The 24,077-nt window shown below is 38.8% G+C and overlaps 2 protein-coding genes across 8 annotated transcripts in view; one reads left to right on the forward strand and one right to left on the reverse strand.

Annotated features, from left to right (window-relative positions):
• Positions 1 to 24,077, reverse strand: part of CMSS1 (cms1 ribosomal small subunit homolog) — a 223,668-nt gene that overhangs the window by 135,131 nt on the left and 64,460 nt on the right. The window lies entirely within an intron of this gene.
• FILIP1L (filamin A interacting protein 1 like) overlaps positions 1 to 24,077 on the forward strand; it is a 144,287-nt gene that overhangs the window by 57,987 nt on the left and 62,223 nt on the right. The window contains exons 3-5 of one of the 2 annotated variants that reach the window (XM_051780936.1): positions 8,298 to 8,584; positions 10,793 to 10,966; positions 18,047 to 18,225. In XM_051780936.1, coding sequence (XP_051636896.1) covers positions 8,315 to 8,584; positions 10,793 to 10,966; positions 18,047 to 18,225 — 623 coding nt within the window. In that variant the 5' untranslated portion in view covers positions 8,298 to 8,314. Of the gene's footprint in view, positions 1 to 8,297; positions 8,585 to 10,792; positions 10,967 to 18,046; positions 18,226 to 24,077 lie in introns of those variants that run through there. The other variant, XM_051780937.1, reaches the window with a different exon arrangement.

The following is a 24,077-nucleotide window of genomic DNA, read 5'->3' on the forward strand; positions in this document are numbered from 1 at the left end:
TTCAATAGAATAATGATCTTGATTGTCTTTGCCAGCTCCCCATAGACATGAGTTCACAAGAGAGGCAGCCACGCAGCTTCCTCAGACATTAGTAAAGACTTTTGATCTTTCTTTGAAGAAACTTTTCTCAGGATATTTAAAAGTCTGTGGTTTATTTTCATGTGTGGGGAAAAGCAACGCTGAGTTGATCACTCCCACACAAATCTCTCTACAAATCCACACTTGTCAAAAATACCCTTGAAGAAAATGAATACATCTGCACTTTGAAGGTGTTCAGTTTTACTCGGTAGCCCTTGCTGTGGTCTCTGCTGCCTATTTCATGACTCACCAAAAAAAAAAAAAAAAAAGACTAAATTGGAAATGGAGATGGCTGCAAGGGTTAAGAAGTTTGGATCTCAGATACCCAGACCAATTACTGCGGAGTAACAAATTAACTTATACTAGATAATATATATTAGATAATCCTTGCTTACTAACCATAGATTTTTCATTGAAAACAAAACCAAGATACTTCAAAACCACTTATTTCATAACTGCCATGAGCATCAAGCACAAGAGCATTACACATATACACACTTGGTACACAAATACATTATTTAAAACATTGGATGTGTGTGTACAGTGACACATACACACACCAAAATACAAGAAATACCATTTGTCTCTTCCTTTCCTTTTGCCCACAGCTATTACAGCTAATAACATCATAACACTGTATTTCTTCAATTAAATTCTTTTTAGACAATTGTGATTATAGGCTGCTTTTCAAAGTGACCTTATACCACATTACCAGCATGTTTAAGGGCATGGAAGATGACTGTCACAAGCACTTTGCCAGAAAAAATTTACCTTCCATCAGAAAGGTAGGACCATACTACAGTAAACACAGTGGTCACTGAAGTGGTGCTGGTATGTGCAACTATATATGTGCAGGAAAAGCTAATCACTCTAAAGTCAGAGATGTAAAAATTGCACTGGACTGAGTAAATTTCTTTTGCCTTTTATGTTAGGGTCTAATTACAAAACAAGTATGAAACACTTTACTTCCAAAAGAAAGAAAACCCAAACCTAAATCCAAGGAAGTAGACAGAAAAAAAAAAAGTTCCCCATACTAATATCAACCCGCTATTCCCAGCAGTGGAAAGTTAAAGACGTTCTACCTCTTTTAATTTTTATTCCTCCTTAACCTTTTGAAACCATGAATACATGGGATTACACTAGTGTTGTCACACTGCAGCAGCACATTGAAGCTACGGTGCACATACAACTTCATTTTCCCACTACAGCTAAGCCCTTGGCTTCACATTGTGGCCTCTGTAGTGCCTCACTGAGAAGACAAATCACCTCAAACCAATCTACTGTGTCTAACTACAGAAACTATATACCTATAATGTAATAAATACACTATAATTTTCCAGGACTACCATCAACTTAGTAAAATGCTGGACCACAAAATACAAAAGCTGAATTCCTGTGGAGGAGTGAGGAGAAGGGTTTAGCAGAAGTTCCAAATTATGACCAGAGATAATGAAAAAAATCAGTCCATGTACTGATTTCTGAGCTGGAACCTTTGTGAGATCCAGGTCTTCATTTCAGAATTCAAAACAAATACCCAGTTTTGCCAGAGAAATGCTGTGTGACACATCAAGGAGCCAAAACTCTTGATTTTCTCATGGATCAACACAAAGAGCTCTATTACCCATACTGCTTGGTTTTATGGACCATCTGAAGAATCTCACTTAGAACAAGATTTGACAGCTCTGAATACAAGTATACATTCCCAACAATACACTCCTAATGTGAAAATTTCAAGTATGTTTAAGGTGAGCAGCTTATGCTTTCATGCAGAGCACTGTGAATGCGAGTCCTTTAAACTGCCACAGGATGAACTCAAATATGTGGACAAACACAACCTAAGACTTAGCAGGAGGTGGGCTGAGATCACTTAATCAACAGAAAGGGCTTAACTTGAGCTCAGAGCCACAAAACCAACAGCTGGCCACATGGCACAGGTTCTTTTTTCTACTTCCAGGCACAAAATCCTGTGATGTGTGTGTGTGTATAATATCTACATCTATATCTATATCTACATATACCTGTGGTTAGAGACATTACAAGAATGAAGACCAGACCACAAGTTCACACACCAATAATGAAATGACAGACAAGTGACACATTCTTCAAAAGGACCTGGTCAAAATCTCCCACACAAACTCAGCCTTCTAAAGATGACTGTAAGCTTGTACATTTGCAAAATGGACCTGGGAAGATTTTACCTAACCACAATCACTACATATGTGCAAAACTACAGGATTGGAAGTGGGAAGAGAAAACAACAGATGGTGGAAATTTCACAGTATCTTTACTGTGAGAAGAGTAACAGGACAACTCTAACACAGTTCAAAAGACATCTTTCTGTCTCAGAAGAGGATCCCCGTATCCAAGGGATGAGGAATCTGACTTGTGGTCAGATGAACATAAACCACGACCAGTACAAAAATGACATCAAGTTCTGCTTTTCCTGTCTGGGAGCGTTCATATCCTCAGCTGAATCCACATTTTCTCACCATTTGAGTAACTGCTGTTCTTGCAGGATCCCCAAGGGCTTCAGAGACCAAAATTTGACAAGATCCTGTGAGAGGGGAAACAGACTGCTAATTTATTTTCTTTCTCCTGCTTGACTTCCTGCAACTCTGCACGCCAACAGATTCATCAGGATACACAGGTAAGCACTCCTGCAATGGTCTTCCCAGATAACCAACTTAATCTTGCAGTTTCCCTGCCAGGATGGAAACACACAGTTATCCCAGATTCCCTGGGTGAAGAACCCACTAGAGTCTCTTCTTACTGAGCAGCTTGTGCACCAAACCAGTACAGAGTCTACTGAGAATGAGAGCACAGCCCAAGCGCAAGAGCTGGTCATGGTACGACAGAACATCCCTCTGGACAGAAGCCACTGCAAACAGTTTCCAGGAAAACACTAAAGTAGTCTACCCAAAAAGAAAGGCTGTTGTCTTTGGAAGTGGTGAAGTGGTGTAAATCTACCACAAAGAAATGTATTTCCACTTAGGGGAAGAATGAAAGTCCTAAAGGCATTCTGTCAGAAGGCACCAGTGATGCTGTGAAAGGGACAGATACTGGGATTCCAACTAATAAAAAGAATTCTTCATGTTCTCCCACAGTTCAGCATGGTTCATTTGCTAGCCCACAGGCTACACCAGGACTACAGAAGAAGAACAAGACAAACTTGCTTCTTTTTCTGGTGGAGGATGCGATGTGGCCCAGCCAAAAGTGCCTTCCCATGCTTGGACGCTACCTGGCATACAGCCACACAAGAACAGGGACAGGAGATTAATTTCTTCTGAGGTATGAGCACGATGCTTCAAAGTAGGCTTTGCTACACAGGGAAGGGAAAAAGTAGTCGTGGACCTGTAGCAATTAAGGTGAGACCAGCTTTTTTCTTGCCCCAAACTACACATAGGCATTTCCAAAAGACATCATGTTCTTTGCGCTCTCCCATTACACTGCTATGCTGAGCAATCACATCTCATTTAAAAGTCACTCTCTTGGTAGGAGTCCTATCAATTTCAGCAAATCAAAAGCACTGCCCTTTAAGGGATGTTAAAAACCAGAAAGACATGATTTTTTGCTTAGTCACGGATTTTTGGAAGAAACATCAAGTTCTTAACAATTCAGGGTCCTTACCCTGGGATTAAGGGAAGATTTGGTCCTGTGAGGGATTTTGTTAGCTCATAAGTCAATCACCGAGAAAGAGAAAACACTAAAGGGGAAAATAAATGGGAGAAAAAGGGATGTCTCTTAAAACCCGATGATGAAGTCATCTCTGAAGGGTATTTCAGTCTTTCCCAGAAAAGTGCAGGGATTTCTGAACCACCTGCTTATTCACTGCTGCCAAAGAGACAAATGCAGTTTCATCTCCTTCAGAATATAATCGAGGGGGTGGAGACCACGTTAACATCATAGAAACATTTGGTCATTTATTCATCTGTCTCTTAAGGAAAGTATACTTTGACCCTTTAGATTACTTGTTCATCACCAAGAAGAGGACAATTTCTCCTTTATACGCAGAAAGACTGCATGTTCAGAAATGAGTAAGGTTTTTAAAGAACAGAATAGAAAACAAATTATAAAACAAACAAGAACATGAACACTGTGAATTCAAACTTTGCTGAGTGTGTCACTTGCAATAATTCGATTTACCACAATGTTACAAGGTAACTCATCCTCACTCCATTTTGAATCTGGAACTAGCCTACCAAGCTGCATGGAATCCGATGAGTCTGGGCACCTGCACATTGTGACTTCAAGCAAGATATCAGTGCAAAATCTTCAGTAAAACAGACACCTCATAACGTGAAGTAAAGCCCAAAAGTGCAGAACACACCTGTGCTCTTCAATTAGCACAATTATGGAAAGTTAATCTCTATTAATAAAGTACCCACTGCATGGTAGTCTGTGATTTCAGCAGACGTTCATGATCCGAATCGTCTCTTTCAATCTTCTTCTATTTTTGATGCAAGCAAGGGTTCACAATGTATCATATGAGAACACTGGCAAGTATTCTTCTTTCTTCTGTTCACATATCTACAATCCCTGCTGTTTAGTAATTGACCCAAAACAGATGAAAGATCACAAGTGCAAGTCAAGGCATGCACACCCAATCAAATCTTTCTTAGCAGTTGTTGTTTACTGTTTTCTAAGGCATCTCATACCGTCATCCTTCTTGGTGGTACAGAGTAACAAGGCTTAAATAAGCTTCTATACAGAAGTTTGCCACAAGATGCAAGAGTCAGTCCTCCAGGAGAAATCAAAGAGCCTCTGTGAACTACAAGCTCTGTTACAAGAAGAAACACTTCTTCCTTACCTCTTTTCTTTGCATGACAGCTTTCTTGTATATCATTATAAAATCTATGTGAAAATAGGTTGAACCATATACGCAAAAAGGCAAATTTTATGCTCATTAGTCTAATCTTGAGAGCCTGGTCTCACTATTTTGGGTGCCATGATACAACTGATAATCACAGACTTTATGAGTTTATTAACATTTTTACTTTGTGGGGAAAAAAACCCAGTTGTTCTTCATTAACATTCAAGAACATGGAAGGAGTTGCTCAAAACAGAAAATAACCCAACACACCAAAATACACATGCGGAAAATTTCAAATGACTCTACTTCTACCTTGAATGTCTCACTACGGTCATTCAAAGGTTTAATAACATTGCAGAAAGCCAGCATTCTCTGGACTAGACTGGATGTTTTTTCTGTTTTCTGCCACGGTGCAAGGGCATGACAGAGTAGCTGATATTCTGTCCAGAATGTCAGGTGCACTTCGAAGGTTACTCCCTTAGATGGTGCCACATTTAGGGAGTCTGATAATTTGAGGGTGGTGAGAAGTTTCAAGGTAGGTGGATGGAATGTTTATTTTTGTCCATTTCTGAGGTCCTGCTTTGGTTGCTACACCAGCAGCTACACTGTGAGGTAATCTGAAGTTGGGAATTGCCCTTCTGTTACTCACACCTACCTCCTTTGACAACCACATTAGTACTAGCATTCTTATGTAAACAGACAACACCACAAATAATAATGCCTGTCAATGTGTGGGTAATAAGAAGGCTTAAATAAATCAACTGAAAAAGAATATGTTAGTAAAGCAGGCCAGTACTACCAGAGTGCTCCTGCCTCTTTCAGCTACATTCAAGTACCATAAAAAAAGTGCTTAAGGCACACATTTATTTTGTCACTTCAACCTCTAATAATTCATGTTAATTGCTAAATCTGATAAATATTTGCATCAGCAGATTCGATAGAAGGCATTGGCATTAGGGAATGTCAGAACAGAAGACAGTGAAAGTGTACATAAGAACTCTCAACAAGAAAAGAAAAACACTCTCCAGGAGACTGCAAAGACACCATCTCCATGGGAATGTAACCTACCTGGCAAGTCAGCTGGTTTCACAGGGACCAAATGCCTTTTGCCAGTGCAATAAGGACTGATCTACCTGATTAGGAAGTAGGTGTGACAAGCCTAAAAGGGAGTCACAGTTATCCCTCTGCAGCTGTGAAAAACTGTGTGGCATCGTGTCTTGAAGCCAACAGCATGCACACAGTGTAAGAGAAAATGCAAGGGAGGATGTCCTTCTTGGCAGGATTGCTGAGACTACTGTCCTTCCAAGTTCAGGATTTCCAGGTGCAGCCAATTCAAAAAGGTACAAAAGTCTTCCTTAAATACAGCTTTCTTTTTCCTTTCTTTCTTTCAAAGAAATGTCATATTGACACTTCTTGTCAACAATTATGACAGTAATTTGATGTCCAGTTGAGACTGCTGCTGCAACTGGCACCCATGATGGAAAAACACAAGGACTTTTTGGACTATTTATGCATTTCATAGTGTCCTGTGCTTGTGGCAACAAAGCACACAGACAAAGTCTGAGTACATTCAGGTTACCTGATTTAGCTTACAAATCCCTGCATCTTATAAACACAAGCCTTTAACTGTACACAAAAGCCAAGCAGGCTTTCAGCATCTTACACTCAAAGGAAACCAGTGGTCTTCTTCAAAAGTAATATTACTCCATCAGCAAGGTGTAAAAGGTGAGTAAGCCTAACAAGCAGACCACAGTGAACAAAGTCAAACTATATTTGACTGAAAGACCAGGATGAACACTAACTTAAACCAATCATCACCAGCTAACATCACTGCCATCCTGCTATGAGCAACTTGATGTTTCCTCGATGCACTATAGCAAGATCCCATCATAGTATGACATTGTTGATGCCTCACAAAACAGGTTCCATTGCACATTGCCATGTAAATCTGACAAACCTTACTTTTTTGACACCTGGAAAATCAAGTTTTTCTTACTGAACACCAGCTATTATGAGTGCTTCAAATCAGACTAAAAGAGACATCAGCACTACAGGAAATGTCACTTGCTTTTTTTGTAAAATTTTTGACAAATTCTCCCCACTCTCAGTCATCATCCATTAGAAACCAAAAGCTTCTTCCACCTCCTCTGTTCTTGCAGAAAAACAACAAAAGGAAGTGTTCGTAGCATTCAGTGGAAAATTACCACAGTTAAGGAGTGCAATCACAGAGTTTAGGATTTAGAGTCAGAATCTGGGAGAAGGGAGTGGGGGAGGACGATCGGAAAGAACTTTATCAGCCACAGATTTGTTGGGCCAAAAAGCAGCTGCACAGTCATCTCCTAACTATCATAGGCCATAATCATTTTCTGGACCTTGCAGCAATTAGTTTTACAGTTTAATAAGAAGATTTGTGCCTTATTTCTATTTGGAACATGTTTAATTTCACCTTTGAATCACACGATCAGGCTTTTGTTTGGTAGATGGTATCCATGACCACAGTTTTCCAATAGAGGTGCACTATAATCCATTCATACCTTAATCTGAGTGGTGATAACCAAAACAGAGTTCCTGAGGTTAATCAATATTTACACAGTGTTAGTCATTTATCTGCAAAGGCATTAGAGTATGTTTCCTTAACAGTGGCACTTCAAAAGGGTCTAGTTAGGATAAGTCTCTCTTTTACCAGGTACTAACACCTCTAGAGTGCTGGACTCCAGCACCTAAGAAGTAGTAAGGTTTTATACTACATGGTTTTCAGAGGTGGAAAAGTCATGAATGGCAAGTGGGTTTGGTTTTGGAGGTGGTAGTGGTAGTGTTGCGGAGGGGGCATTTCCAGTGTTGCTCACTCCTTGCAGTTTGGATGTACTTGCTAACCCCTACATTTTGCCAAACATGGATAATGCAACCACATAACTCAGAGTAGTGGAAGACCACTTTTGTGCTCTCCCTTGGAAAGACAAGGCAAAATAGAATACAGTAAAGGCTCAGACACTACTAAATAGGAAGAGAAAGATCTTCCTAGTGAAAACCTTCTAAATCTAAATTTGCCTCATCATAAGAAGTATTTACCTGAAAAGTGAGGTAGGTCTTGTCTCTCAAATGGGAACTGTGGTGTGTGGTGATGTGCCTGTCACTGCTGCTAAAGATGCTGCCTTTGCAAATACCGAGGAGGGAATTGTTACAAGGTGTAAGACCAGCAAAGACTCGCTTCACTACAGACACCCAGTAAGGATCACAGCCCAGTCCTGTTGGTTTACACAAGGTTGTCAGCTTTTGTCGAATGACAAACAGGCCTGTGTGGGAGGGAAAATTACTATTCTGGAGGGACCAACACCCACCATCACCTACAGTAATAATTTTATAATCTCTGTTAGTTAAAGTAATTACTTTTTTCCCCAACTTCCTCCAGCTTCAGAGATATAAACCATGCATTCCAGAAGCAACAGCACCGAAAGCCCAACCAGACCAAAGCTGAGCCAGTCACGGCCAAAAGATCACCCTAAGGAAGAGGCTGGTTGCAGTGGGAGAGCAAATGTGCAAAGGCGGCAGAAAGAGAAGGACGAGGGAGCCCAAGCCAGTACAATCCTAAGAAGCCCTAAGGCAGAGAAAAAACAAAGAAGTTCTTTCAAGAAAAGGGAAGATCTCTCTCGCGATGACTTGCTATTTCTTCTTAGTGTCCTAGAGGGTGAATTACAGGTAATGTATTGTCCTATTTTACATTTCGAATTAAAAGATATCCCCAGCCCCCCATTCCCCCATCCACCACAAAGCCCAAACTGCTTTTATGTCAAGGAAACACCTGACCTAATTTGATTCAGGACAAATATGAACTGCAAAGTACAAAACCCCCCTAAAATTATGGGAAATGTGATCTTTATACCCCACGTAACTTCTCAAAGCCAAGAACTCGCCAAACTTCCCAGTTGTGCTGCCCCATTTTAAATATTTTGAATACAAAATGTTTGTCGCTGTAAAACTGATATGAAGAACATATTACAGACCTTTAAGATCTTTTACTAAATTATTTCTTATCCCCCCTCTCCTGTGAAGTCATGAGCATTACTCCCTATGAATCAGTATGTGCCAGACTGAAAGAAGTAACTTGCTCAACAGTATTCTAACATCTTTTGCTAGAAAAATAAACATAGCCATTTTATTTCCCATAATATGAAGCATAAGTGTTGCATGCCACTTAGCCCACAAGACACTGGATTTTGAAGAGAGAGCATTTTCCTACCTAGAAAAGGAACCAGCTGTCAAGTGGTAAATGATGCCTAACCTGGTCAAACGTAATTGCAGGAAGTGGGAACCAGATTTCCAGTGAGCAAGTAAAATATTTCTGTGACAGGCTTATTGCACAGAAGTAATGAAAGCCACTTTAAAACTGTTCACAGGCAGAGGAAAAAGCAAACTGGCCAAAGTGGTATAAATGGGTGCAGCACATGGTTTCAGAGTTTATTACCTAAACAGTGCCTGGGTAGTTCTATTCTTAACATATGTGTATATGTTTATGTAATAACACATACATGCTTAACAGAACACACATGAAATATAAATATTTAATAGATGTACCAATCTCTGAGGGGAGGTCCAAGGCAAACTTCTACAGATTGTTCCATTATGCAAACAGAACAACTTCCATGTTTGCAAAATATTTCTCTTCTGCTTACTTGGCCTTTCTTAATTTAGATTAAAATTCAGATGTCACACACTCCTCCAGAACAGTTCTCTCTTCCTCTCAGTAAGAGAGTTTTTTTAAATATATAAAAATATATTTATTTATATTACACGCACATTCTTCATTACACTTGTGTAATATAAATATATAAATATATAAATACACACACACTTCAATTCTTAAGATTTAAAACTGGAATACAGTGAAATGAGAAACTAGAAAACAATGAGTCTAACATGAACACTTTAAATCATGTCTGAAATTCAAAACGAAGCATATGAATGAAAAAGGTAAGAAGTCACTTTTTATTCCTAATTTTCCACCTCCTGTAATGCCAAGTTAAATCTCTGAAGATCAGCTGTCAATCCAACTATAATTATATTTTTAAGTTAGATGCCATTACTTTCCAAATTCCAGAACATTTAAGATGCACAAAGATCACTCTTCTACTTTTTTCTCACAATGCTAAGAATTAGAAATAGAGTATTTTGTATTTTAAATTTGTTTAAACAGTCATAAATAGGGATACAGAAGTCTTCCAGCCAAAAGGAGTCAGAGTGAAAGTGTTATCCTTTCCTGATACATCCATCTTTCTGGTTTCCTTCCTTCCTATTCTACCCCTCTAGGATTAGCACATACTTTCTTCTGAGATCATTGCAGACAATGGATGTTTGAGACAGTTCATGCAGTTATGTCAGTCAATGCAACAGAGGCAGGGGGCAACCTCCACCACCAGAGGAGACAGGGTGGGGTAAAAAGAACAGACATGGAAACATCTGTAAGGGGGTTAAAGAACAGAAGCCATCTGCACCCAAAACATACAGAATGTATAACACTTTCAGGCTTCAAGAAGCATTCTGTCATTTTGCACTAACAATTTAAAGTCAATTTCTAATACTACATGTCAAACTTTGCCCTGAAATTTTGTTTTATGAATGCTACACACTGGTCCAGTAACAGCAACACAATGTCATCACTAACAAAGTACTTAGGTTTTTGATGAAAGTTCTGAAGATTTTGGAGTCTATACTGAACCAGCGAAATACAAAGATCGATACTTCCCCTTATGCTTTTCAAATGTCTTCACGTTACTATTTTGGGTCATTTTACATACACAGGAATATTTACAATGTTTTTCAGTTTTCTTAAAATCAAAAGCAAAGAGTTAATCTATAAAGACATTTATACATTTTAACAAGACAAAGCCTTGCTTTGTGTTTCTGCAGGCCCAAGATGAAGTTATAGGAGTACTTAAGGCTGAAAAAATTGACTTGGCTTTGCTTGAAGCACAATACGGCTTTGTTACTCCCAAGAAGGTGTTAGAGGCACTCCAGCGAGATGCTATTCAAACAAAGGCTGAGCAATGGCAAGAAGATATCTATGAAAAGCCTATGGGAGAGGTAAGAACAAGTAATTGATATTTAACCGGAGTTCCCACTAAATTCAACAGAAAATATCTCACCCACTTCTGAGGAAGAAAGCAAATGAGCTCTAAATCTAGAATCTAAAACGAGTGTAAGTGACAGCAAAACAAAGTCCAGGGTCCAGTTGGGACCCAAATCTAATGATCCTCACTTGTACTGCAGGCTGGTGGCTTTACACATTGAGAGACATGATTTTGTCTAATTCAAACTCTGGTAATTACCCTTCTATTCCTGAAACCATCTTCTCCCCCCCCCTTTCTGTTATCCATATTCACAGCCCATACAAACAGAAGCTTCCCCAATCCCCCTTTGTTCCATGAAGGCCACTGTCAGTAAGGGCCCATTCCGAAGCAATGACACAGTTGCCAACCTTTGCATATCCCAACTCCCACTAATTTGGGGGGAAGTTACAGCTATACCTGCTAGGTCTGAGTAGTTGCTATAATGAGCTGGCATTAGAAACTTCATCCAGGCAGGAATCTATTATTCTCACATTACACCTAAGTAACCTTTAGTTTAATTACACTGCTGCAGCAGCCCTCATACTTTCTGAACAATGTTATCTGATTAATTTCTGCCCTGCAATGCAAATCACTGGATATTAAAACCCCTTCATATTAGAATATGTTTTTTTATCCCAGGTAATTGCCTCCAATTCACATAAACATTTTTTAATATGCTGCTCAGTATAAATAAACATCATAAAAACAAAAGCAGAAACTACGAATAAAATTCTCCTACCAAAGGTTGTTCAAATTTTCTGACCAGAAATGTACCTAAGGATACAGAGATCATTTCAGGAAAATTATAGGAGGCAAAAGGTCAACACTCATTTAGAAGCTCAAAGGTTAAAATCTCTGGATATAATCTGAAACAGATAAAGTTCAAGTGTGAAGGTTAATTTATTTTACAACATTGCGGCATTATGTCACAGAAACTTTGAGCACAAATGGAAATAATTTGAGGAGAAGTCCAAAGAAGTTTGAAAACGCAAGCTCAGTCTGTTACTTTACATGTAAAGTTTATACACACTTGTTCCTTCTTACACTTAATGGCAGAAAAAGAATTTCTAACACCACTGCATTTGGCAGTTTCAGAAGGTAAAGGTAAATATCCTGAGAGCACGTGAAAGGCTAGAAGGACCACTGCCACTCCTTGGTCTTGATAAACCAAGGATGCTGTAGTAGGTAGGCATTCCACAATTTCAATTTCAAAATCCCCCTAAATTATGTCAGAAATACATTTAAGGGTTTTTTTGTATTTTTAAAACATATATGAAAATCAAAGGAGAGATGAAACCAGCCACAAAGTCTGGGAACAGACCATTTAAATTCCCCCTTTGCCACACCTTTGTTTCTGCCTGTGCATCTCACTCTTGACAGTTTAGTCTGATAGCCCTGAACACAAAGTATCTTCCCATAAATCAAGTGAAAATACAATGAATTTCAGAAGGCAACTGCAGGACTTCCAGTTCTTTAACATTCTCTCACAACTCTCTCATATATTCTAATCTTTAAGTTTCTTGGTAAATTTGGTTAAGAATGCAGTGGGAAAATTTCGTGACTGGACTCATTGGGAACAGGATTCATAGGTGAAGAAATGTAGCAAATTAGAAAACAGCAGTAATACATCTTCCTTTGCAAAACGTATGAGGAGTGTGACAGACTAAAATCATGTCGTCCCTTCCTACGAGGAGAGTTTTTAAATTTCTTTTAAAAAACTGAGGGCTTTTTCAGTCAAACTTGCTCTACAGCTATTTCTTTCTATCAGATAAGATTACTCTTCTTCCTCACACTTGAGGGGCATAACAGAAAACAGGCTTTCATTTCATTTTTGCTTCTGACTCAAAGCCCTGAAAAGGTTTTCCAACTTTGTACGGTTCAAATAACGGAGCCAGTTATTCACAAAAAGATCTGTCTTCAGATCAACTCCCACTTCTCTTGAATAGAAAATAAAGAGTATTCAACGTTCTAGTAAATACAGAATAAAAATATAAGAATCATTTTCCCACACTCAAAAATAACCAGGTTTTTTTTTTCTAAAGAATCAAAAAAATACCAGAGAAGGTAATGTAGGAAAAAAGAGATAAAGAAATAGATACTGCAGAATTTATGGTGTCTTTTCCTCATGTCTCAAATCTTCACAGAATTAGAAAGCAGATTCTGGTTTCTAACTCTCCCCACCATCCAATAATGCATCCAAAAGATAAAAAAACTGGGTGCTTCACTATTTGAAATGGGATGAACAATAACTCCTATGACTTGAAGATCTCCTTAAAAGCAGCGAAACTAGATGAAAGCCTATATTCTGCATCCACTAAGAATAATTAAGAACATAATCCATTTTTAAAGGCCAATCTACTTGGGGAAAGATGCACCCTCATCAGCCTTCTAACAAAGTATATCTGATTGTATCCTCACAACATCATCTAAGTGTTGGTCAAAACTTTCCAAGGATGACAGCTGTAGAATACCAATAATTTAGTCATAGGAAGAGCCTGTTGACAATGCAGCATTCGGGAAAAGAAGACCAACATATCTGCATGGAAATTTGGCTCACCTAGGGTTGAAAAAGGCAAGTGCTCCCATAGTCTCTGGTAATCCCAAACTCAGGGTTATACACTAACAAACAATGACCATGAGAATATTATTACCCTGAACTTTGGATAAAGAAATGTAACACTACAAAACAGTCTAAAAAGAGAAAGATGAAGAGTTCAGTTCCAATGCAATGGCTTTGAGATACACCACCCTAGTTTGACTTCAGACACGAGTTGGTGGCAAAATGTATTTAAACTATTAAATTTGTGTGAATTTTTAGCTTGCTGAACTATTCACAGTTACGTAAGGCTATGCCTCTTATTTTCCATTGTATTGTACAGCATGTTCAAGTATTAATTCTAGCGAAAAGCCCATATGGTTAGCAAGAACAAAACAACAAATCACTTAATTAAGATTTTATCACTTTAATTTTCAACAGAAGACATTTATACTGCTGCTTATTAGTCCTCTGTGGTTTTTAGCTAAGAACTGGTGTACCCTGAGTAATCTTGTGTGTGTTCATATAAATGGATATTTCTGCATGGGCAGATTTAGCATTTGGCCAGAGTAATTAAGAACCCCAGGCCCTTGGAGATGCTTCTGTGTGAGGATCTCACACTAGCAGGGGGTCACACAACTTCTCCCTCTTCCCTGCTGGATACATGGGAGTCAGCCACAAGATCCCACAGGGAAAATGCAAGAGTCAAATCTGCTCCCCAGGAAGGTGCCCTTATTCTGTAGAGGAATGCAACAGAGTTTCCCAACAAACCACACGGAAGTGCAGCAACCCAGTACCAGGCTTTGCTCTGCTTGGTGCTGCAGGGAGGGAGAGCTGCTGCACAGGAACACACACAGGTGTCACAAGGCCAAGTGCCCATACCCGTTACACATCTTATATGCAGATCTCAAGTGTCTGCATTAATTGCGATGTAGGATCTGCAGTCTCTCCAGTTCTCTTCTCTATAACCCAACTGTACCAGGAGACAGTCCCAGCACTTCCTTCCGTCTCTCCCAAATGGAATCACAAGCTCACACTCTCCACCTTGTTCCCATCCACAACAGCCAAACACCCGTGGTAGAACTCATTTGGCAGCATGCTGGAAAAGGAACCTAAATGCATCTCTTAATTTGAGTAACAGGAGAAAACTGCAACATGCAAACTGCTTTAATGCAGCAGCTTATTTACTTTTCTCTCTTACCCTTTAATATAAGCAGGTCTCCCCAGGACACTACTGTTCTTTTTCCCAGTTTAAAATTCCTCGTTCCACTTCCCTGCCTTGAATACACACCTCACCCATCCCAAAAACCAGTTTGTAATCCAAACCGGTTGTAATCTCAACACTGACAAAAGCACTACTGTGAAGTGAAAGGCACTGGCATCACTCACTGAGAGCTGCAAAACAAAAACCTGGAGTTACTTCTTGCATACATGCTGCTTGGATTACTGCTTCACTTAACCTCTCGTAGCCATTCAACAAATACTCCAGAGTTAACAAAATATACTGAACCTATAAAACCCTCCTGGCAAGTCCCACATCCTTTACACCCAACAGTGTAGAAGCAGAATTATTTCATACTTGGTTACTGTTGCTTGGTTGATGACTAACCCCCATCCCCATCAAGCATTTACATGTTCAGAACCAGGCTCATTTGATTTATGATCAGCTTGTAGCCACAAATTTCAGTTTTCTTATGATAGCAATTTACACATCCCCTTTGATTACTACACGTACTTTGGACTACTTTGGACGTGGTGCTCCAATCCACACTAATGCTTATCTCTACTTTTTAACCCCATTCATGCAGACTGCTTCCCAAAAGCAGTTGGAAGTTCAAGCCTTTGCCTTCTTCCAATCTGACCTCACACTGAGGGCTGCGACCAGCAAGCACTCATGCAAAGCTGATGCCCAGCTCATATTAATTTAAGCAAGATAGGGCCACAGTTGCAAGCAGCACTGCATCAGAACTTTATCAAAAAACAGGAGGCAGGTTGCTTTCTGAGAACAGTGTAAATTCACCTGACAGCAGGATCTTTAAAAAGATAAGGATCAGAAACTCAGGTGACGGGTGCTTCGTGCATCTACAATAGTTGTTCCAAAAAATCCCTCCAAAATCTTGGGCGGGGAGGGGGGGGGGAAAGGTCGATTAAACCTCTTTCTGGTAAATTAGTAGCTGAACAAGTTTCAATTTGTGAAATTTCCACTTATGCTAAAATAAGGGAGAGTGTGAAGAAATTAAAATGGACAGTTTTCTTCAACCTGACCTTTTAAGGCAATGCAGATCAACCTCTGTAAAAGATACTGAAAACACAGCCAGAAGATTACTGTATAAGGTGACACTTGCTTACTGAGAAAGTTTGCACATGCAAGGGTTTAGGTAAGAAATGTTCTTCCAGGAGAGGTCCTGCTTCAGGATCATGATTCCAGAAAGCTGCTGCTATAAAGTGTACAAATTATTAGTGAGCAAGATGAAAAAAACCTAAATGATCTGTTGTAAGAGCACCACAAACCAGCCAAAACAACAAATTTGTGTATTTCTTGATCAGGCACGAAATTAGCTCAGCTATGTTACAACAGAAAAGACTCTCTCTCAATGTCATAAGTTGAAAGTGCAGGAAATTTTCAAAATGGTCCACGTTTTTGTTAGAATATTCTGGACTCAAACTATTTTCAAAGTCTTGTCAGCAGCTCTTTTTTCTTTTCATAGCAGTGTCAAAAAAAGTTAACAATTATTTAGGAGAAACATAAGAGAATATATATAGCTTTAAAAAAAAAGCTGAGATAAGCAGGGGGAGACTTGGAAGTCTACACAGAAATTGATGATATCCTCACTTATTCGAGGAACTCATGTTCAGGCATTCCAACTCTTCCTGTCATCATTTCTACTGGCCAAACTGTGAATAAACATGAGGAAAAGATAATTAATCATACTACTTGGAATTAAATTGTCCAAAATAAGCAGTGGTCCTAAGAATCTGAAGATCCAGTGCTTCTTGTAGCACATGGAATTCCTTGTGGGAGAAACATCAGAGAACCAGAACCAGCTTTGCTTCCCACACTGCCCGTTTGGGAATTCTTTCCTATTAATAGAGTGAAGCACTACAATCAGATTGACCTACTAGAATAGACTATAGTAAAAAGAAGGCATTGGGCTGTGAGCTGAAAATTTCTCTTTTCCAAAAAGGTTACAAGGATTCCTATGACCTGGTGAAGGAGTCTCCAAAGATGAACAAGCAGGGAAAAAAGTTGCTCACAAATACAGACTCTTCCCAGGTCTTTAGTTGGCCTCCAGTGACCCTCCCCGAAACTTCAGCTACATCAGTAATGTCTAAAGAGGAAAACCACTTATGGTTTCATATGCACACTTGCCTAAGTCGGTCACATTCTGAATTCAAAATTATAACAGAATCCCCAGAATTATCTCTAAATTTGAGGATATTATTTAATAGTTTAACAGCATAGGTCCAGCAAACAGTTATGCCAACAACTGTGTGGTTCAGAAAAACTAAAACCAATTACCAAAACCTAAAATACATTGTTTGACTTAAAGTATTGCTATATAACAATGTTTAGAAAAATTGAAAATTTTCCACTGAAAGGGTGGTCAAGCATTGGAATGGGATGCCCAGGGAGGTGGTGGAGTTGCCATCCCTGAAAGTGTTCAAGAAATGACTTCATGTGGCACTTAGTGCTGTGGTTTAGTTGGCATGGTGGTCTTCAGTTAAAAGCTGGACTGGATGACCTTGGAGGTCTTTTCCAACCTTAATGAATCTATGATTAGAAGTCAAGCAGAAATCCTTGAGGAAGGGGAGGGAATTTGATGTTCAAAGTGTGCTATAAAGGTGCCATCTGTAAGACGAAGATCTCAACAACATGTGCAATTTGAGGAACAAAACAGGAAATGACGCTGTTAAAAGAAATACTTCTAACTATTAAAAAATTTAGCACTTACTTATTCCAGAAACCCAGAGCCATGCTCAGAGTAAGCACAAGAGACAGGATTGTTTTCCACTCTTGGCACTACCATGCATTTACTGTCAAACCAGAAAACAGCTTTTTGATGTACCTGCCTACCCTCACAAAAACAATTTAATGCTCTTATTTCCTCTGCAGCTACAAGTGAGGCAGCTATTTCTATTCAACCAAAGCCAGTCATCCACTTTGTGAAGCAGTGGATGAGGTTACTTCTGCCAAGACATCTGGTTTCTCTACCACAATGATCAATGAGAAAAGCACAGCCCTGGGAACAGTAACTGTTAATTAGTAGCTGTTGAGGAACAGTCATGGCAGGAGGAGGAAAAGAAGGCAACTGAGGGTCCTGCAAAACAGTACCTTATTTTTCAAATTTGTCAGAATTTGACTGGCAGAATTAAATAAACCTTTCCAAACAGATACCAAAAGACCTGGCCATTAGGCTATAAGTGTAGTTTTTATTATTATGCCACTCTTAAAATTTCTCAATAATGAAGCAAAGCAAAAGTTTCAAAATATTTCAGGAGTTTTTGCTTTTTTTGTAGCTTGATAAAGTTGTAGAGAAACAGAAAGAAACTCACAGACGAATGCTGGATCAACTTGTAATGGTAGAAAAATCACACAGACAGACTCTGTATGAACTAGAGGAGGAGAAGAGGAAGCACAGCAAATACATGGAAAAAAGCGATGAGTTTACAAACTTGCTGGAACAAGAATGTGAAAGGTAAGGCTACCTCTTGCCACAATACTAAGAAGTATGTACAATTTAATATTACATCTAAGGATCTGTCTGCTTTCTTACCCTGCATCCACTAAAAATCAGAAATATTTGCGGAGTTATCTTTTGAGAGTTCAGCTGTGAAAACATGACTAATACTTTTAAATAATAATAATGCCTACATCTCCATGAGCAGGTGAGGTAGGATAAACAGTTGGCAGATTCTTCAGCACTTTTGCAGGATGACATGGATGTTACACTGTAGAGACATGCAAATGTATAAAGTTACAACAACAAGACACGGGTGAACCTTTCAGTGTGTTTTAGATGCTCGGTATACACTACAGTATGTAACAGAATAACAGAAATCAGGCAGGCAGCCTTTGATGGCAGAAGAAAAAGACATGAGGAAAAGTAGGTGTTTGTCAGACAGAGAGAGGAAGCAAAAGTAGAGGATAATTTACAGAAAGCTTTGAAAATAAGAATTACAAAGTTCTCATATCAGGATTAGCGTAAACCCCATAAATCCAACTTTATTATAAAGTGTAACCTAAAAGCATCACAGCTTGTTTAAGCACAGTCTTACAATATCAATACCAATTCTCAGAAGAATTTAACAATTTAATATCATTTACTGTCTTTAAAAAAAGCAACTTTATACTGTGGTTTTTCTGAATCTGCAGTAAAACTGAACACATCCTAAGGAAAAAAATATCAAAGAACATTTCCTATTCCCTGGATAGCAAGTCCAGAAGATAGGAGAATATTGTCTCAGTTTCCTTTCGCTTAGGAACAGATGGAAATGTTTGGGTGTGAGAATGTCAAGCCTATTCTAAACTCACATTATGCATAGATAATTCTTCCTTTGCTTCGCCTGTGTAACATCATGTTCTACGCATTTTGGCAGTGTTCGCACTCTGCACTACACCTCTCTCCTGCACGTCTATCAAAGACAGCACATATGCTTCCCACCAAGTACCCAGCCATATTTATGGCTTGAAACTACAGAGGCTGGGGAGAAAAACCCTTTGTTTCCCAGAAAAAATGTACACAGATGCAGGCAAGCACAAGCACGCAGAGAAGAGCACATACTGTGAACTGTTCTTGTGAAACATCATAGTATCAGGAACCAAAGCCTGAGATCAATGGAAGTGTTCGTCTCTGCTCTCTTCTCAAAATCTCAGACACTCAGACACTTAGAGCTAAACAGTTGCTAAAAGTGGGAAAATGTTACATCAGATGCATGTGCTCACACTGTGTGAAAAGCTGCACAGAAGAAAAGATGAAGCACCAGAGTCGTTGCAATTTATTTATTATTTTTAAACAGGATAGGCATGGGATTAAAACTCTCTTCCCTGCCCCTTCTCCATAACCTTCCCTCCCCCTCCACTCCCCTTCCCCAAGAAGATTATAAAACATTTACCACTATCATCTACAACATTTAGTCTAGCTGCCTGGAAAATGGTGGGAAGAGGGAGGAGTACTGAGGTGTCTAATGAGACCTTAGAGGATGTAATAATAGATTTCAGATTAAGTCTCAATTTTCGTAATCTTTTTTTTTTGGAGAACGTATTTTATGTGGAAAAGCTTAAGGGGGTGTGATGTCACATGTTGAGCTGATTCCAAAATGTTTGCCAAGTAATGTCGCCATCAAGATCTCCATGCAATTGCCTGCCATAATAAAAAAAAAAAAAACCAACAAAAAACTCCAAAACCAAAAAAACACTCAGCAAGTTAAGGCACAGCTCTTGATACATTAACCTGCCTGACACAGCAAAGTGACCTTTTCTTCCATTTCAAAAACCTTAGTCCAATTTTAATTTTCTCAGGACGTGAATTTTGCATTTGGATTAGGAACAAATAGAACTCTACCAAAAGTTTCATACATAAAGCAATGACAAATGAATCTTTGTTTACTCCCAATTCAATTCAATTCCCCCCCCCCAAAAAAAAAAGGCAGAAAAGCAGTAAGTATTCATCAATGAATTTACTTTTTGTTTTCAGCCAGAAGCAATATTCTCTATTGGATGTGTGATGGATATATAGTATTCTTAACAGTATTTCAGATTCAAAGCAAAATCCTGAACTTCAATTAGTCAAAAAATTATCTTGCTTTTCTCAAAGAGCAAGGGTACAGTATATGCTAAAGATATCCTTCAAAAGTATAGAATGTATGCAAGCCAAAGAAGGTACATGAATAATATGTGACTATGTGATCAAAATGAAAAAAACTTAGACGTTATGAAACACTGATGCTGAAGTTCTGAAAACTACTACTAATAGCAAGAAGAAAGAAACTATTAGTCAGATCCAACTCCTACGTACTGTTCTGGATACATTCACAAATAAGACAGAAACAAAGCATTTCCTCTTTCTTGTATATGGGCTTAGGAAGAACTGAAAAATTCTTAAATGAAAATTTTAGTGATGAATTTATGTTTTACATAAACTAGGCAACCCTCCACCCCTAGGGCCTTTCTGCTGCCTTACGCCCTTCATTGACGACATTTCTCATTAAAAGTTAATGTTTGGATTGTGCAAAATATTAAGAGTCTTCCATGACTCAGTAAAACCTCTTCACCTTAAACAATTGAGACTCACTTTGACTTCGTAACAAGGAAACAAGACTCTTTGTCCTCAGCAGTTGCACATTGTCAGATTTGGGAGTTTAAGTTTTTGACAGGACTAGTGACAGCTTTCAAGGTATGAGAACCAGATTAGCATTTAAGGTTAACCCTTTAGCATTTTAAGCATTCTTCTTGTTGGCAGCCAAAACTAATCCTCCATAGGCTTGCTGTAGTTTCGAGATAGAGACTGTTCTTCAAACTGAACAGTGTCATTACTTACAAGAGACATTTACCAGTAAACAAATGATGAAATCATACTACCGTCATTATACTGATTCATCTTCAGTCATATGTACTTTTAACACATGGAGACACTGATAAGCCTCTAGCAGATAAGAAAAGGTTCTGAGGAGAAAAGGAGACCAGTGGACAACAACTGGATAGGTCCTTCCTGCACTTCAACGTGAATTATACTCTGTAGGTGTGCAGATCAGACAGGAACACCAAGACAAACCACTTGTGCATGGCAGTGTACTAGACAAAGTCAAACAGAGTCCAGAAGGGAAATATTTCTTGCACTGTTGGAGCCTAAAGAAATACAGCACTAAAGCTCATAGTAACATAATAATAATAAAAAAAAATCCAGAAGCTAGATACACAGACTATGAGCTGCACATGAAGAACTGCAGTATAAAAGCCACTGACCTTGTTTAGAAGTGCTTGCATTTCATGGGGTTGGAGGATGGAGAGCAGAATTAAGGACTAGAGGAAAACTTACTTTAGATTGTAATGCAGATTCCACTGTATCTTCCCTGAGGATGTACCCATTTGTCCAAAAATACTAATCCACAATCTGTATTTTTGCAGCACAGTTAAATAATACAAGCTGCTGTTTTAAAAAACATTTTATGAGGGTAAAATATGAAACTAGAAGGTTTTCCAGATATGCATGTTCCTGGTTTGAAAACACATGGCACATGTGTGCAAGTATTTACGCATTTACACAGTACTCTCTACCCCACATCAAAAAAAAGAAACAAAACAGCAAAATAGTAAAATGTTTAGCACTTACACAGTCCTTTTCCACTGCAAATCTCAAGGAGTTTTAAATATTATGTAAGCACATTTATTCCCCATTTTCTAATTACTGAAAGAAATCACGAGCACCTGGATGAAAGGAAGAAATGTTCCAATGTATAGGTGTGTTCCATCTTCCAACTTTCTATATACTATATAGCCCCAAATATACAAGGGGTAAAGCTTTATTATGAAGATACATGGGTTAAATAACTGAATTTTATTCAACAGGACAGGGAAAAATATCAGTTTGTTAATAAGCAATGTAAATAGATTTTTAAAGGCAGTTATGATAAATGTTGCTCTCAGAATTCAAATATTAGCACAAAACTCTGCAGGTTGGTATAGAAGCAATTAATAAGATCTTAAGTTTAAGGATCATCTACCAATATGAGAGTCCTTTTCTATAGGGAGGAAAACCCTAAGTTTTTCTTTTAGCTCTGAATTCACACTGGCAAAGGTCATCTAGAGAACCTAGTCCAAAGAAGAACATCATACAGTTGTTTACAGACAACAAAATCCTAACGTTTCCTAAATGCAAACTTATGCCCTATGCTTTAGGCAAGTGAAAAACCCTAAGCCAGTCACCTAACCATTCCACTTCATCAGACTACAGATGACAGAACACAGATGTGTTCTTAACACATCAAGTAAAGGGCCTTCTCGGTGTTAAGATAAAAGTAATAATTATACCCATCTGAGGGGTCGGCATTCACCAAGTACAAAAAAATGAAACCTAATATGCGCAAGTCTCACACCTGTAGTCTTTCTCATCTAGCAAAACACTACAAAACACTGTGTTTTTTGCTCCAACTGCTGCCACCCTCAAGGTCAGTCAGTTAATGTGACCACCTGTTGAGTGATACAGGTTGGAACTGATCTCTGGAGATCTCCAGCACAACTTGCTGAGTGTAGGGCTAACTTCACAGTCAGATCAGGTTGCTCAGATTCTTGTCCAGCTGACTACTGAAGATCCCCAAGGGTCAGTGATTCTGCTGGCTGCCTGGGGTCCTTATGCAGTCTTAGGCATCTTCAAAAGACCTTTTCCCTCAGTTTCATTGTAGGCATCGTTCTGGTCTGGCTTCTGTGGAATGTTTAACCAAAACCGCTCTCAATAAGAGATTAATAATGTCTCTTCTGGCAAGGCTCTGAACCTAATCCATCTTCACTGTCTCTGATCTTTCAGCTGCCTTGGGCACAAATGAGCTTTCAGTACTTCCTTGTCATCTTGCCCACACAGAGTTTCTGTGACTCCATCTGGACACATTTCTCTGAGTGTTTCAATGTACTCTGAATTGGAAACTTGGCATTGTCCACCTCTGCTCTGTTCATAGGACCCCATAGGTCTTATTCTTCAGGTCTTTTCTTTGTCCATTCACTCTGCTTCTCCTCACAGAAACTCAAAGCCAGCCATCATCTCTATGATGACTCAAGCCTACTCCAACCACCACCAAAACAACAAATCTCACCATGTGAGCAACTTGTCATCATCCCCAACTCCATGAGACAAGAAGGGAACTCAGTCTTTTAACTCTCTGCCCTTGGCTTCATCCTTACACTTCTCTAATAGCTCCATTCTTAAAACAAAGACATACCACTTGTCATTCAGTCTGTTGTACCTAGGCACATTTTTACCTGAACCTTTCTAGATTTAAGACTCACAAATTTTTCTTCATAGTACCTCCAAGAAAAATAAATATTGAAAAAAACCAAAACAAAAGAACGAGCAAACAAAAAATTCCCACTCACATATAAACCAAACATATCTTTCTGTACTTCCAAATAACTAAATCCTTTTCCAGGCCCTCACTTCAATTTTTTTATCATTTCCACATTAGCTGTTTCAGCCTTTTATGTATCTTCACTGAATGCATACTCAATACTGCATTAAAGCCATGTATTTCCTCTTGTGTACCCTCACAGTACATTCTTACTGAGTAAGGAAATGTTATTACATGGACTAAACATCACACTAAAGCTGTACCAAAATTAAATCATATTATGTTATAATACTGCTCAGGTATTGAGTAAGTAAGAAAGGAGATTTCATGACACTGAGCACACTAGGTAAAGTGTTTTGGGGGTTTTTTTCAGTGTCAGATTAAAGTAATTGCTACACACAGTAGGTCAAGTGAGCAGTGCTTGAAAATTGGGCCAGGGCATCAAGGAGAGGAGTGATCTTAGCTAAAAGGTGAAGTGTGTTAGTATGTTACC

This window comes from Manacus candei, unplaced genomic scaffold, assembly GCF_025592945.1.
Source record: "Manacus candei isolate 608988 ecotype Guabito, Panama unplaced genomic scaffold, ASM2559294v1 h1tg000014l, whole genome shotgun sequence".
Classification (NCBI taxonomy): Eukaryota; Metazoa; Chordata; class Aves; order Passeriformes; family Pipridae; genus Manacus; species Manacus candei.